General features: G+C 45.4%; 1 protein-coding gene across 1 annotated transcript in view; it reads right to left on the reverse strand.

Annotated features, from left to right (window-relative positions):
* The window catches only part of LOC119888522 (nuclear factor 1 A-type-like), a gene marked incomplete at its 5' end in the record, with an annotated part of 41,339 nt that extends 30,676 nt beyond the window's left edge, over positions 1-10,663 (reverse strand). Inside the window, 2 exon segments of the mRNA XM_038699112.1 lie at positions 3,743-3,870; positions 10,546-10,663. Coding sequence (XP_038555040.1) covers positions 3,743-3,870; positions 10,546-10,663 — 246 coding nt within the window.
* Positions 10,664-14,898: the final 4,235 nt, after the last annotated feature.

Consider the following 14,898-nt stretch of genomic DNA (forward strand, 5'->3'; position numbering starts at 1 on the left):
GAGAGACCTCAACAACGTAGTGCTCATGTAAGAGTGTCCCACGCCACACATTCACACAGCGACCCGTTCTCAATCCCACGGCGTCCAATACATACGCTTCGCCACGTTCTCCTCTAAATGGGACCATAATTTACTAAATGAACATCACGCTGTGTTGAAGAAGACTTGAAACTAGCGACTGAGACCAGAAACTCATCAGGAAAGTGTTTACTGAGGGAATAAATCAGCTGACAAGTAGAAACATTTTCTTTCTGCAGCCGCTGGAGTCGCCCCCTGCTGGCTGCTGGAGAGGACGCAGGTTTAAGTCGCCCCCTGCTGGCTGCTGGAGGGGACGCAGGTTTAAGTCGCCCCCTGCTGGCTGCTAGAGAGGACGCAGGTTTAAGTCGCCCCCTGCTGGCTGCTGGAGGGGACGCAGGTTTAAGGCGCCCCCTGCTGGCTGCTGGAGGGGACGCAGGTTTAAGTCGCCCCCTGCTGGTTGCTGGAGAGGACGCAGGTTTAAGTCGCCCCCTGCTGGCTGCTGGAGAGGACGCAGGTTTAAGTCGCCCCCTGCTGGCTGCTAGAGAGGACGCAGGTTTAAGTCGCCCCCTGCTGGCTGCTGGAGGGGACGCAGGTTTAAGTCGCCCCCTGCTGGCTGCTAGAGAGGACGCAGGTTTAAGTCGCCCCCTGCTGGCTGCTGGAGGGGACGCAGGTTTAAGTCGCCCCCTGCTGGCTGCTGGAGAGGACGCAGGTTTAAGTCGCCCCCTGCTGGCTGCTAGAGAGGACGCAGGTTTAAGTCGCCCCCTGCTGGCTGCTAGAGAGGACGCAGGTTTAAGTCGCCCCCTGCTGGTTGCTGGAGAGGACGCAGGTTTAAGTCGCCCCCTGCTGGCTGCTGGAGAGGACGCAGGTTTAAGTCGCCCCCTGCTGGCTGCTGGAGGGGACGCAGGTTTAAGTCGCCCCCTGCTGGCTGCTAGAGAGGACGCAGGTTTAAGTCGCCCCCTGCTGGCTGCTGGAGAGGACGCAGGTTTAAGTCGCCCCCTGCTGGCTGCTGGAGAGGACGCAGGTTTAAGTTGCCCCCTGCTGGCTGCTAGAGAGGACGCAGGTTTAAGTCGCCCCCTGCTGGCTGCTGGAGAGGACGCAGGTTTAAGTCGCCCCCTGCTGGCTGCTAGAGAGGACGCAGGTTTAAGTCGCCCCCTGCTGGCTGCTGGAGAGGACGCAGGTTTAAGTCTCCCCCTGCTGGCTGCTGGAGAGGACGCAGGTTTAAGTCGCCCCCTGCTGGCTGCTGGAGGGGACGCAGGTTTAAGTCGCCCCCTGCTGGTGCTGGAGAGGACGCAGGTTTAAGTCGCCCCCTGCTGGCTGCTGGAGAGGACGCAGGTTTAAGTCGCCCCCTGCTGGCTGCTGGAGGGACGCAGGTTTAAGTCGCCCCCTGCTGGCTGCTGGAGAGGACGCAGGTTTAAGTCGCCCCCTGCTGGCTGCTGGAGAGGACGCAGGTTTAAGTCGCCCCCTGCTGGCTGCTGGAGAGGACGCAGGTTTAAGTCGCCCCCTGCTGGCTGCTGGAGGGACGCAGGTTTAAGTCGCCCCCTGCTGGCTGCTAGAGAGGACGCAGGTTTAAGTCGCCCCCTGCTGGCTGCTAGAGAGGACGCAGGTTTAAGTCGCCCCCTGCTGGCTGCTAGAGAGGACGCAGGTTTAAGTCGCCCCTGCTGGCTGCTGGAGAGGACGCAGGTTTAAGTCGCCCCCTGCTGGCTGCTGGAGAGGACGCAGGTTTAAGTCGCCCCCTGCTGGCTGCTAGAGAGGACGCAGGTTTAAGTCGCCCCCTGCTGGCTGCTGGAGAGGACGCAGGTTTAAGTCGCCCCCTGCTGGCTGCTGGAGAGGACGCAGGTTTAAGTCGCCCCCTGCTGGCTGCTGGAGAGGACGCAGGTTTAAGTCTCCCCCTGCTGGCCGCTGGAGAGGACGCAGGTTTAAGTCGCCCCCTGCTAGCGGCGGGAGCAGCGCTGCAGCTTTTGGACAAATGCGCACGAGCGCCCCGGCTCGTTTCCCTCTCTTACGCCGCTTCATTCGGCTAACAACAACGAGAGAGCCCTTCGCCAAATAATTCCACTGATGACGCCAGAAAAGTGGGAAACAAATCCGCTGGAGTTTTTCCACTAATGTTCATGAGCTCTTCTCTGGCGAAAGAGCTCCGGGAATCACATCCGAAAACTGAGTTAACGCACAAAAACAAAACAAAGCGCACCTAACTCAGCTGTAGACAGCGCCATGTTGGATCTCGAAAGGAAGATAAATAATCAGGAACGGACACATTCGGACTTAACGAGCGCTTCAAAGGTAACGGGAGGCGGCACTTTCTTTTCATCTCTTGTACCGTGCAGGTTACAGCGGTAAATCTATAAGAATCAGACTTTTGGGGCTTGTTGTTTCCGTTAAATGAACTGAACGATTGAACTGTAGAGAATCTAACTGATCTAACGATGTGCAGCATGTTCATACTGACATGTTGATCATGCGTTTAAACATTATTATTTGTATTAATGATCTGAGCAGCTTAGAAGCAGCTAAAGCAGCGACCCCGCGGGGTTTAAGAGGTTTTATACATCCAGAGAACTTCTATAAAAACCACACCAGGCGTTTAATGTGGACCTGCGTTTATTAGTCTAAATGTGTTCCCACAGCAGGCCAGGAAACGGGGCGGGCGGCTATTTGGGATTCGGCTATTAATTGTTTCATGTTAAAAGTTTCACGGTCCACCTCCTTACTCTGAGAGACGTGGACGGGTGAGAGTCTGTAAATAAATAATATACCGGTGGGTCTTTCACCCCGGAGACCGGCGTTCGTTTCCTGCGTGAAACAAAAACATCGATTGTTTTTAGTTAAGTGGCTGAAGTAACGTAATCATTTTAACTCGAAAAGATCTTTTGCTAAACCTAAAACTGCGACGTTAACTACCAGTTTTATTTTGAAAGTCTAACCGCATTATTTATATATGGATATTTATTCTTGTCCAGGGCGCCAAAGGGTCTTGAACAAGCGTCCATATGTGACGAGTTGGGATGAGAACAGGTTGCGCACACACACACACACACACACAGTTTCCTGTCTAAGGAGTCCCTCAGTGAGTCCGACAGTAGCATTGTGTTGTAAGCAGAAAGTGCTTAAGTGGCAATTTTTGCATCAATGTTCTGGCTTGATTTTTATTAAATGTCCTATTTCATGACATACATGTTTATAAATCATAATATTAAATGACATACTGTGTTTACAAAGTGTTCTCTGCCTCGCTCACTCTTTGATGAGCACTCATTCAGAGGATCAATGTCAATTTCTTCTCTACAGGATACCTGGGGTTTCTTCAGTCTGGCTGACGGAGAGCTGCTCTCTCTGTGGTGTCAGGCTGAATGACGCTTCCCCTAACCTGCCCTGCACACCTGATCTGCAGGTAACAAGAACACCTGAAGGCCCGTGTGACTCTTTCTGACGCACCTCAGCTCACTCTCTCACTCAGTATGTGGTCGTTGTTTCCTTGCATGTCACCTGCGTCTTCTCGCTCTCTCTCACACTCCCCTCCCTGCTGTAAGCATCACCTTCACGCTGTTACATGAATGCATCGCTCCGTTCACAAGCTGCTTCGGAGCGGCAGGTTAAAGTTGGGATGTGTATGAAGCGTGTGTGTACGGTGGAGGAGGGGGAGGAGGGCTGAGGTATTAAGCTTGGTGGCGAGGAGGGCGGGGGTTGTTAGAGGAGGTGTTAGGGGTAGTTGTGCGGTTGGTACCTGGCTCCACGTCGTGCCAGCTGCTCGCCTGGCTGCCGCTGCCCGGAGATCGACCCTGACTGGGGTAGTAGGACTCCTCGCCGGGACTGTCCACGTCCTCCTCCATACACTTTATCCTCTTGGCAGAGCTGGACACACAAACACAGGGGAGACAGCACCGTTGTTAACGTCTCATATGCCAGTTTGATTGTATAATAACTTTTCACACATGCAATGCAGCTCAAAGTGCTTCGCATTCACAAGCACTTAAGAGGAGTAACATATAAATAAATACAGCAGCATGCACAAAACACAGGTATTAGAACTGGAATAAAGGTCAGGGCTACAAAATCTAATAAATACATAAATAAAAGTGTGTTTAATCACTTAAAATCAAAGGCAGATAAGTAGGTCTTGAGTTACTTCTTAAACTATCTATAGAGGTAGCTTCTCTTATTTGTAAAGGAAGTCTGTTCGATTGCTGCTACGCCAAACTCTACAAGAACTTTAAAATCAATTCTAAACTCTACGGGAAGCTCAAACTGGGAGAGTTGTGTTCTCTCAGTTCAAACTCTTGCTGCCACATTTTGTACTAGCTGCAGCTTCTCAAAACATTTTTGGGGAAAATGTCCAAATGTGAAAAAACATTTGGACATTTGGACAAAAGCATGCAACAACTTTTTGGCATCTTCCAAGGCGAGGTAGGGTCTACTTCTGGCAACAACTTGGTTAAAATGTGATTTAAAATCCAGGCTTTTGAGAACACTCTTATTCTGCACAGCTACACAGACTTTTAGATCTACAAGAAATACTGTTGTTCATCTCATTATTCTGATGAGCACAAGTAACCAGTTAAAAGTGAGTTTATAACATGGAGGATTTAAACACGTCCTCTCTTTGTTGGTGTTACAGACAATAAATATGTATACAGATAATAAAACACGCTTGTTGACAAGTATTGTCATAACTAACTAACTAAAGAGCTCCAGGATCTAAATCCCAAAATCCAGAAGTACACAAAATAATCAAGTTATTCTGGCAGTTTGTGGCTGTAGGAATCTGACGAATAAACAGATGTTAGAAGTGAGACATTATTTGTTTCTGCTTTGTAAGTAGAATATAAATGCACTGAAGAATTATCATATTATTATCATATATTTTGTCCCTGCGTGTGGACCGGATGTGGATGCAGGAAGTTTAATTTGCTCTAAAAGAGTTTGTGGATCGTGGAAAAAGTACTCCCTCTGGATCAGGTTAAAATGCAGGTAAAAGGTCTGTAAAAGGTCAGTAAAGTTCTCATGCATTCCCAGAAAAAGTCCTGTGGTGGAAAATGAAATGAAATGAAACTTTCCTCTCTTCTGATGCTTCTTCAGACTTTGATGCACCAGGGTAAAAAACAGGCTCAGTGAAGTCGGCTGCATCAAAGGCCAAGGTGACCCAAACCTGATGTTTCTGCTCATGTGTGACTCAGATCGGATTTGTTTACAACAGAGGGAACAAGTCTGATGTTTATCTACAGATACAGGTCGGACTGTTGGAAATGAGACCTCAGTCTGGACCGGGGCGATACGGCCAAAAGCGCTGAAAAACATCTTATCATTCGATACCGATAATTATCAGGATAAATGTCAAATCATTATTTCTTCCAAATTTAAAGGCTGATTTTTGCTCCTGAGTGGAAGTTAATTCGTTTTAAAAACTTTTCTTTCTGCTACTGAACAAACACTTGATGCCAAACAGTGGATCGCTTCACAAATCTGAGGCAGAACATTCAGAACTATTCTGATAAAATCTGTTTTCAACAAATATAAAGACACCAGAAAAATTAAGTTAAATCTGTTTTCAGTGGCTTTTCCTCAACAAAATAAATATCTTAATAGAAAATTTAAGTGCTGATTCGATTCGTTTGTGACTCAAAAGAATTAAATCAAACATTTATTGAACATTTGTTATTTTGTTATAGAGGAAAATTATATCGCGATAATTATCATTCTTATTTTATTGGCCAGCCCTAGTTTGGACAGACAGATCGGAGTTCATGCAACTCTAGAGTGACACTCGCCATAATTCTGCGCTAGACGGAGCTGCTGTTAATGCAAACACGCACTCGCCAACCCTCACGTGGCTACTGTGGCTATTGTATGCAAAACGGTGAGGCTAGCCGGTCGCCATGCATAAATTTACTGACTTACGTTTTGGCGCTAACTTCTGTGACGGTTAAGGTTACGGGAAGTTGCCTCGGGGGCCTGTCAACTCCTTAAACACAAAAATCGCTAGCTAGTTAGTTAGCTACTAACGTTTATACACGCAGAATTGAGGTTTTACGTACAATTGCCACGGTTTTCTCAAAGCGTGTATATATGACGCCTGAGCATGATTACAGGCTGATTTTTCCCAATCTCTCCCGGTTTCTTCCTGGAGTGCTGATTTCTCACATTTCCCCCGATTTAGATATATATAAATATTCACAACTTTTTATTACAGTTTCTGACGTATAAGCGCTACAACTCTCTCTCTCTCTCTCTCTCTCTCTCTCTCTCTCTGCTGTTTCCACCCGGACAACATGATGCAGAACCCTGCCAGAGTTCTGTCTCATTTGACGGACACCAGCTTCGACAATAACGGTGGCCCGATGGCCCGGGGCCAGTACAAAATAACGTCGGGACAGTTGAGTTAGCAACTCACTGGCCAGTGCAAAAACATTAGTGTTTAAAAAAAAATAAATAAAAATTTAGAAACTCAACATCCTGAAGTTGCTTTGCACTGTTTTCCAATCTGTAGTTGTAGTGACGTGACGAGCGGTTGTCAAATGTTCTCTGATCGCAATCAAGCGGAAACCTCTGGGTCTGAAAGTTAAACCATGCAGACGGAACTTAAACCTGCGTCCTCTCCAGCAGCCAGCAGGGGGCGACTCCAGCGGCTGCAGAAAGAAAATGTTTCTACTTGTCAGCTGATTTATTCCCTCAGTAAACACTTTCCTGATGAGTTTCTGGTCTCAGTCGCTAGTTTCAAGTCTTCTTCAACACAGCATGATGTTCATTTAGTAAATTATGGTCCCATTTAGAGGAACAGAGACCAGGAAGCAGGGGAGGCTTTAGGGCGGGGCTACAAGCTGATTGACAGGTCGCTACCATAGCATATGTTTTGTTTTAAAAATAAATTGTTTTGTTAATCTTTTTATTTTTTTTATAATTTTAACTGTTTGTTTTTTTTTTTATATCCAGGATGTATTTAATAACTGATTAAACATGTTAACAGTATAACATAACTTATAAGTCTTTGGTTTTTTGTTGTAACACTGATGAATAACTTTTGGAAGGAGGGACAGTAAACATCGTCTCCAGGCCAGTAAGTTTCAAACAGACTAACGTTGAGCCCTGCTTCCATACGCCAGCGTGCTGCGTAAGTCATCTTCTATACCCGCTTGTCTGTACAGGGTCGCATCAATAAGAAAGCTTTAAGGCCTGCAGGGTGAACGTAATTTATGATGTTTAACTGACTTTACTTTGTTTCTTGCTTCCAGCTCGATTCAGCTAAAGGAAAATAAAACCTGAGAATCCTCTTCTAATCAATAAATCATACAGACATGTCTGACGTAGATGCCTCCTGGTGTTTGAGCATGTTTAAACACAGTCAGCAGCAGCAGCTGATGAAGCTGTGCGGGACTTTGTTTATCCTGACTGTATGAACGATGGCGAACAGCATCTTAATCGCTTCGGTTACCTCCACTCTGTTGTTGTTGCAGGCATTTACGTGTCACGTAATACTGAGCGGAGTTACAGCAACTACATGACGCTCATTAACACGCACACAAGCCCCGACACGCCGACGGCCTCTCGTTTACCAGATGTGTTCGTTTAGCAGGAGGTTAAGACATTAGTGAGTGCGTACGAGTGTGTGCGAGTGTGTGCGAGTGCGACCTGCCTGTACAGTGAGATGTAAATGTATGAATGGAGACTCTTTGACGTTAGTAAAGATTTCCATATGAAGCCGCTTCACTGCCTCGCAGCGCTGTGTGTGTGTGTGTGGGAGGTCTCTGGAGAGGTGTGTGCAGTCAGAGAGAGAGAGGGAGTGTAGAAACACAGAGGACACACACAGAAACACACTCAGTCTAATCAGAGTCAGTAGTTCACTATTAGTGTGTGTGTGCGCGCTGCAGGGCAGGTATCTCAGCAGACAGACAGACGACTCTTGTGACCGCATCGATTTAACAGAAGAGGTCAGGCCAAACCCTGCAAGCATGTGCGTGCTTGTGTGTGTGTGTGTGTATGTGCGGGGGGGGGGGGGGGGGCTTGTTTTGCTACAGTCGTGGGGTCCAAAAACTGGGATCCCAGTACACTTGAGGCATCCGACAGTTTTGTGGGGATCAAAATTACTGGACCTCACAAGTTTAGAGGTACTACATACTGGCAACTGCAGTATGCAGTGCACAGCATGAAACTGTAGAGGTGGTATTCTGCTTTTGGCTTTTTCCCCTCATTATTGAGTTATTTATCTTTTTTGTGCATGTAGTCGACCCTTCGCTAAGCCCGACAAACTGTCAGCGCTGCCACTGTCTACTGCTGCACTCCCCAGAGAAATATTGTCTAATTTGTTGAAAGAAGCAGACAGTTTTACAGTTGCATTATACATTTGATGGTTGTATTCAGGCTGTCAGACTGACTCAGACTGACGTGAAAAAAAATGAAAGATAGAAGCTAAAGCCTGCCGATCACACAGTACAAGTGAACCACTGCATCCCCTGATGATTGAGACAAAACTCAACGATATGAAGGATCAGCAGTGTTCCTGTACAGCTGATTGGCCTCTGTTCATTATTACAATCATTAAAGAGCAGAACAGCAGGACTTTATTACGTTACATTCAGTAGGAAGTTAGCTAGCGTTAGCTAACTAACATACATTAGGAACGATACACAGCCGACATGTATCTTGATTTATTTTGGGTTTTGGAAAGAGAATAAATCGTCCTTCTCCTTTCAGCCTCTCTGGGTGGATGCTGTAACTATTACAAGATGCCGCAGGAGCGGCAGAAAACGACTCTTTTTACATCAGTCACTGGAGCTCAGCCATGAAAGTGTCGGACCTCAGTTAGAGCGTGTCCTATACTGCGCTGTGATTGGCCAGCTGTGTATTCGGGGTGTGGCTTAGCGAAGGGTCAATATGTTTGCAGAGTGAAAAAGCCCAAAGTGAGTTCCCATCTCCCACAGAAAACTCTGCTCTGAACTGAAAACAGCTCGTTTGTAGTCCAGCCGCTTCCCTTTCAGCCCTGTGACATCACAGGGATGAAAGCTAAACGCGCCTCATCTAACGCTCGCCTAGCGGCGACTCCGACACGCCCTCAGAAACAGCGAGCTGCAGCACACAGCTGTCCTCTCCCTTCCAAACACTAGCTACCCTCCAGGCAGTCAGTGGACATAAAGTTGTTCCTGTGATGTAGAGACAGAGCTCAGTTAAAACTTTATGGATACAGATTAATAACTCACCGCTCTGAAACTCTCGCTCCAGTCCGTGTTGCCGAGCCGGTCGGCAACACGTACGGCTGAACCCGAGCCGTTTACCGGCTTCTCGCTGACCCGCCTTCTCTGCTTCTGATTGGCTAGTAGTCCTTAACTAGGAACTGAGCATGTGCAACTCCCAACAAAGATCATTTAGAGACCAGATGTATCACTCCATAGCTAAAACGAAGCCTTCAACACAGGCTGAAAAGAGGAGCTGCAGCAATGTGCAGTATGACAAAAATATAACCATGTAAACCTGCTCTGGTACAACCTCTAAATAAGATGAGGAACCTGAAAATGAGCAGAATATAACCTCTTTAAATTGATTTATTTTGCAGTAAGCGGCATTAGGCAGTAGCATCGCTATTAGTTTAACTACATTTCTCAGTAGCTTGGTGGTAGCGGCGCTGTTTTCTGAATCAAATAGCTTTTCAGTAGCGAAGCTCTCTTATAGGCCGAGTAGCGCGGTAGCTTCCACACACGCTACATTTTCCCAAGCATTTCTGAGGGATCAGTGAGTGACGCCGCCGACGGTGACATCACGTACCGATCCTTGGGCTGATGCCTGTAACTTTGCTGCAGGGAACGAAGACGCGCGAGTTTACTTTCTATTGTGATAGTTGTTGTAACAGCTCTTGTGAGAAGGATCAGGGTCCAGCCTGGACAGCTCGTCCTCTAGTGAGGAGGAAACTTTGATACGTGGTGTCAGAAACTTGTTTCAATGAGATGAGATCTCTCTCTCTCTCTCTCTCTCTCTCTCTCTCTCTCTTGGGCCTATTGCCATGAATCTTTAAGTAAACAATGTTGCCAGAGCACAAATTCACATATAAACAATAAAAAAGTCTATAAATAATAAAAAATTAAATGAAATTATAAAAACTAAAGAAAGAGGAAAAAACAATAAAAACAAAACTCAAAACACAAAATATGTTACATTGAAAATATGTCTTGCTTTTTGACAAGCAAGAGAATTTTTCAAAGGAACAATTGTTAAAATAACAAAAAATATTAATGATGATAATGTGATAATTAAGTAACTTCATACAAACAACAATGGTTCTCAGTGTGTTGCATGAGGAAACGATATGGCAGGAAGTAGGAGAGTTTCTGTGTGTCTGACTTAGTTCCATCTCGCACACACTCACACTCCAGGTTTTTAGTCATATATATATATATAATATAAGAGTTTGTGGTTCGGTTCCTGTTTTACCTTCATCTGATGACTCCAGACTCTCTGTTTTCTGTCTCTCTTTCGATGCGCTGTCACAAAAGTAAAAGTCTTCCGAAACAACAGTTTGACCTGTGGAGTGTTTGTGTTGTGTACCTGGAGGAGGAGGTGCTGGGCAGCGGTCTCCTCATGGCTCCTGGACTCATGCTGTAGTAGGAGGAGCTGTCCAGATCGGCCAGTGAGAAATTTGGACCGGTGCCGGCAGCGATAGGTGCTGAGAGAGAGAGAGAGAGAGAGAGAGAGAGAGAGAGAGAGAGAGAGAGAGCATTAATACACACATGTTGCATTTATACTTCTGCTAGCTGGCGGCAGCGTTATAGCGTCCAGCGTGTTGAGGTCTGCCGGCCGAGCCAGCTGACTTCCTGTTTAGCCCTCTGCTAACTTGAACGGGGGTAAAATAATAATCGTGAAGCTCCTTTAAGACTTTCGAAATGTTATCGGATTCCATATTTTTAGATAAATTAGTTTCTAATCAAACTATAACCTTCGTAAAGAAGCTCACACGTGCACCTTGGGGGCCCCTTAGAGTTAATCCGGCCCTGAGTTTATGGGTCTGTAATTTAATAAAACTTAAAACACGGAGAGTTCTAAGAGGGTTGTTTTAGTTAATAAGCAGTAGTTCATATCCAGAGGATCCTTGAAAGAGCTGCTCCATTTCAACACAACTTGCAAAAAAAATGATCAAACAGCTAAAATGAAAACATGTCTCATCTGTAGAGACTTTCTCGTGAGTTTGCATGTTGGTGGTGCGGCGACTGGCGGTCCTGACGGCTGGTCCTACATCGCGGCTCATCGCCTCAGATTTTCACTCATGTTGAAGGAAAACGTCTTTATGGCGCCACGGTGAGAAGCTGCATCACCTCCCTCTGCTGTTAACATGTTTGTGTTTACATGTTAAACATGAGGGTCTAAAGGGAACAGCTCGTTCTGTGATGGCTGCATTTAAGAGCAGTTACTGACGACATTAGCATCTATAAACAAAGACTAGCTGCACTCTTCTTCCTCTCTCTCTTTTCTTCCTCTCTGATCTGTCCATCTTCTGCCATTTACCCTCCTCCAAAACTCTCTTCCTCTTCCCTTCTCTCTGGGGAGAGAAAGGCCTGCGAGGGCTTTCACTATTAAAGGAGTGAGAGAGCAAGTGAGCGAGGGGTGAGACAGAGAGAGAGAGAGATGTTGTCAGATGCTTCAATTTGAAAATCCTGCTGAACAAAGGCAGCAATCAGCTTCAAACCCGGACATCCGTCTAGCCCCTCGCCTCCAGCCCCCCTCTTCCACCCATCCTCTTCATCGCTTTATTGACAGAGAGCATGATGATGTGATGGGATGAAAGGAGGAGGAGGAGGAAGAGGACCTGGTGGTAAGTTTCTGCTGAGCTCAGCACCGTGAGCTCTCGCTCTCTCCATCTATCACTCTCCCCCTCTCTCTCTGCCCTGAAGAGATAGCACTGGCCTGAGAGAGGTCTAATATCTTGTAGTTTGTGCAACTCAAAGTCAAGACAATATAAAACTATGCAAACTGCTGCGTGTTCCACCGGTTGCTGTATCGGCATGTGTTAATGTCTCTGGTCTCTCTCTCTTTTAAACCTCACATTCAGCAACTGGAGAGAAAACTGAAGGTGAAATCGGGTTTTTTATTTTGAAAACAAGTCGTGTTTTTCCTTCGAGGCCGAACAGATGCACCGAAATGAAAATACTTGGCCAAAGCCGAAGATAATGAAAAACTTTCAGAGAGTACCGAACAGATACATTCACATTTTGTCCATTTATTTTTCCTTTTTTCCCCCCACTGCATAAATAAATAGCCAAAATGAGCTTTTTCATCAGTGTTTCCCAGAGGATGTGGAGAGACTATGAGAGGGTCCGGTAAAGTAAATTACATGAGTCCATTTATTTTTAATGTAATATGTTTTACAGTTTCTGTGAATATAATCTAATTAATCTTATTTCCATCCTGTACAGACGCCTTATTTTGAAAACCGGACGTTGTCACATGTGTTTCCTCCTCGCGCTAAATCCATCCAGTCCGACCCGGTTTGATAAATAATGTTGTAACATGAAGACTTCACAGCCTCTCTTCATACTAAAGAGACAAACTGACAGGATAAAGTCTCTAACCTGCCTGTCAGCTCGCTCTGGGCCGCTTCACTTACCGTAAAGGCTGGAATACGTGTGCACGCCACATTTAAGAAGTCAGCCACAGATGGAGCGGATGTGCTGGGAGACACGCACACTGCCGACACGTCAACGTAATTGTTCAGTAAAATTTATATGGTCTTTTGACGTATTAGGCCGAACACCAAAAGATCTTTTATTTGCTATTTTCGTCCGATTAATTTCGGTGGCCGAACATTCGGTGCATCCCTAAAATAGAGACAGTGCTGCACTATGGCGAAGTTACATACATGCATGCATCCATTCAAAGCCTGAAAGCGTTGGAAACTTTCATGGAGCACTGAGGTTCATCACAAACTTTATACCCTCCTTTTTTGTGCGCCCGTAGAATTAACCATTGGCATATCTGACTTATTTATTAGGCTATTCTTGGTCTGCTTCCATCTTACTTATAGATCTTTATCCAAGAGAAAAGTACGGGAAGATTTTGTATTTCGTTCCCTGGACATTTTCCTGCTATCTGTCTGGCTATTGATTTCTATTTTTTAAATGTTGTATTTGTGGTTTCTTTTTAGACCACTTGTATTTGTGAATGTAATATTTTTCATACAGTCCCCTCCAAAAGTATTGGAACGTATTTATTTTTGTTGTTGACTGAAGACATTTGGGTTTAAGATCAAAAGATGAGACAAGAGTTCAGAATTTCAGCTTTTATTTCCTGGTATTCACATCTAGATGAGTTAAACATCTCAGGACAAACCACCGTTTGTTTGAACCCACCCATTTTTCAAGTGAGCAAAGCTATTGGAACATGTGACTGACAGATGTTTCTTGTTGCCTTTTAGGTCGATTGTCTAAACATTAAACAGCTCTGCATGACTAGTCTAAGTTTTCATCCTTGGTTCAAACCTATAAAGACTGCATTTCCTGTTAAAGAGGAGAAAGCAACATGAAGACCAGAGAGCTGTCTGTGGGAGAAAAGCAAGCCACTGTCAAGCTGAGAAAAGAAGGAAAATCGAGCAGAGCCATTGGACAAACATTGGGCAGAGCAAGCACAACAATGTGGAACGTCCTGAAAAAGAAAGAAACTACTGGTGTCCTGAGCAACAGACGTCCAACAGGTCGGCCAAAGAAAACAACAGTAGATGATGACAGAAATATGGTGAGAGCTGTGAAGAAAACCCCCAAAACATCAGGAAGTGACATCAGGAAAGTGACATCAGCAACGACCTCCACAGTGCAGGGTGAAGGTATCACAATCCACTGTTGGAAGAAGACTCAGAGAGCAGAAATATAGAGGCCGCACCACAAGATGCAAACCACTCATCAGCAGGAAGAATCGCAAGGCCAGATTGAAATTTTACAAAGAAGCACAGAGATGAGCCGCAAAAGTTCTGGAACACAATCTGATGGACTGATGAGACCAAGATTAATCTGTAGCAAAGTGATTGAAAGGCCAAAGTGTGGAGAAAGAAAGGAACTGCTTATGATCCGAAGCTCATCTGTGAAGCCTGGTGGAGGTGATGTCACGGCCTGGGCTGCATGGCTGCTTCTGGGACAGCCTCATTAATATTTATTGATGATGTAACTGATGATGGTCGCAGCAGAATGAATTCAGAAGAGGACAGAAACATTTTGTCTGCCAGTTTACGGAGAAATGCATTGAAACTAATGGGGAGGAAGTTGATCTGTCCTGAGTTGTTTACCAGGAAATAAAAGCTGAAATTCTGAACTGTTGTCTCATCTTTTGATCTTAAACCCAACAACAAAAACAAAAGGACTTTGCCTCACCGTTCCAATACTTTTGGAGGAGACTGTGTAAGATAAAGAGGTTCAAAATTTATAGGCTATTCCTTTACAATGAAAGGAATGGGGGGTAGTTTTGTTAGGGAGCTTGACTTGGCTGCGAGGGTGACTGCGACCAGAGTTCACTCTGTGACGGAGTGGAAGTGGCGAGGGTCTAGTTTCGGAAAGGCCCAAGGTCACGTGACCCCATTAAAAAAAGCAATAAAAATGGAGACTGGGACACAATAAATCACACTAAAGTCATTTTATTTTGCAGTGGCTTGTTTTTGATTTAAATTTCCCTTAAATAAAATAAAATAATTTTATTTACAACACACTTTACACAAATCCCAAAGTGCTACAGATTAAAAACAGGGAAGTGCTAAAAATAAAACAATAGAAATGCTGTATTTTCTCTTTATACTGCATTTATTTGGCAGCTGCTTTTCTCCAAAGCAGCTCATGATACAGGCCATCACACATGAGCTACTGTCCCCCCACCTGAACCTGAACCTGAACCTGAACCTGAACCTGAAACCCAACACAGTGTGTT

This window comes from Micropterus salmoides, unplaced genomic scaffold, assembly GCF_014851395.1.
Source record: "Micropterus salmoides isolate LMB-PRFRI ecotype aquatic unplaced genomic scaffold, ASM1485139v1 Ms_hic_scaffold_5, whole genome shotgun sequence".
In the NCBI taxonomy this organism is placed as follows: Eukaryota; Metazoa; Chordata; class Actinopteri; order Centrarchiformes; family Centrarchidae; genus Micropterus; species Micropterus salmoides.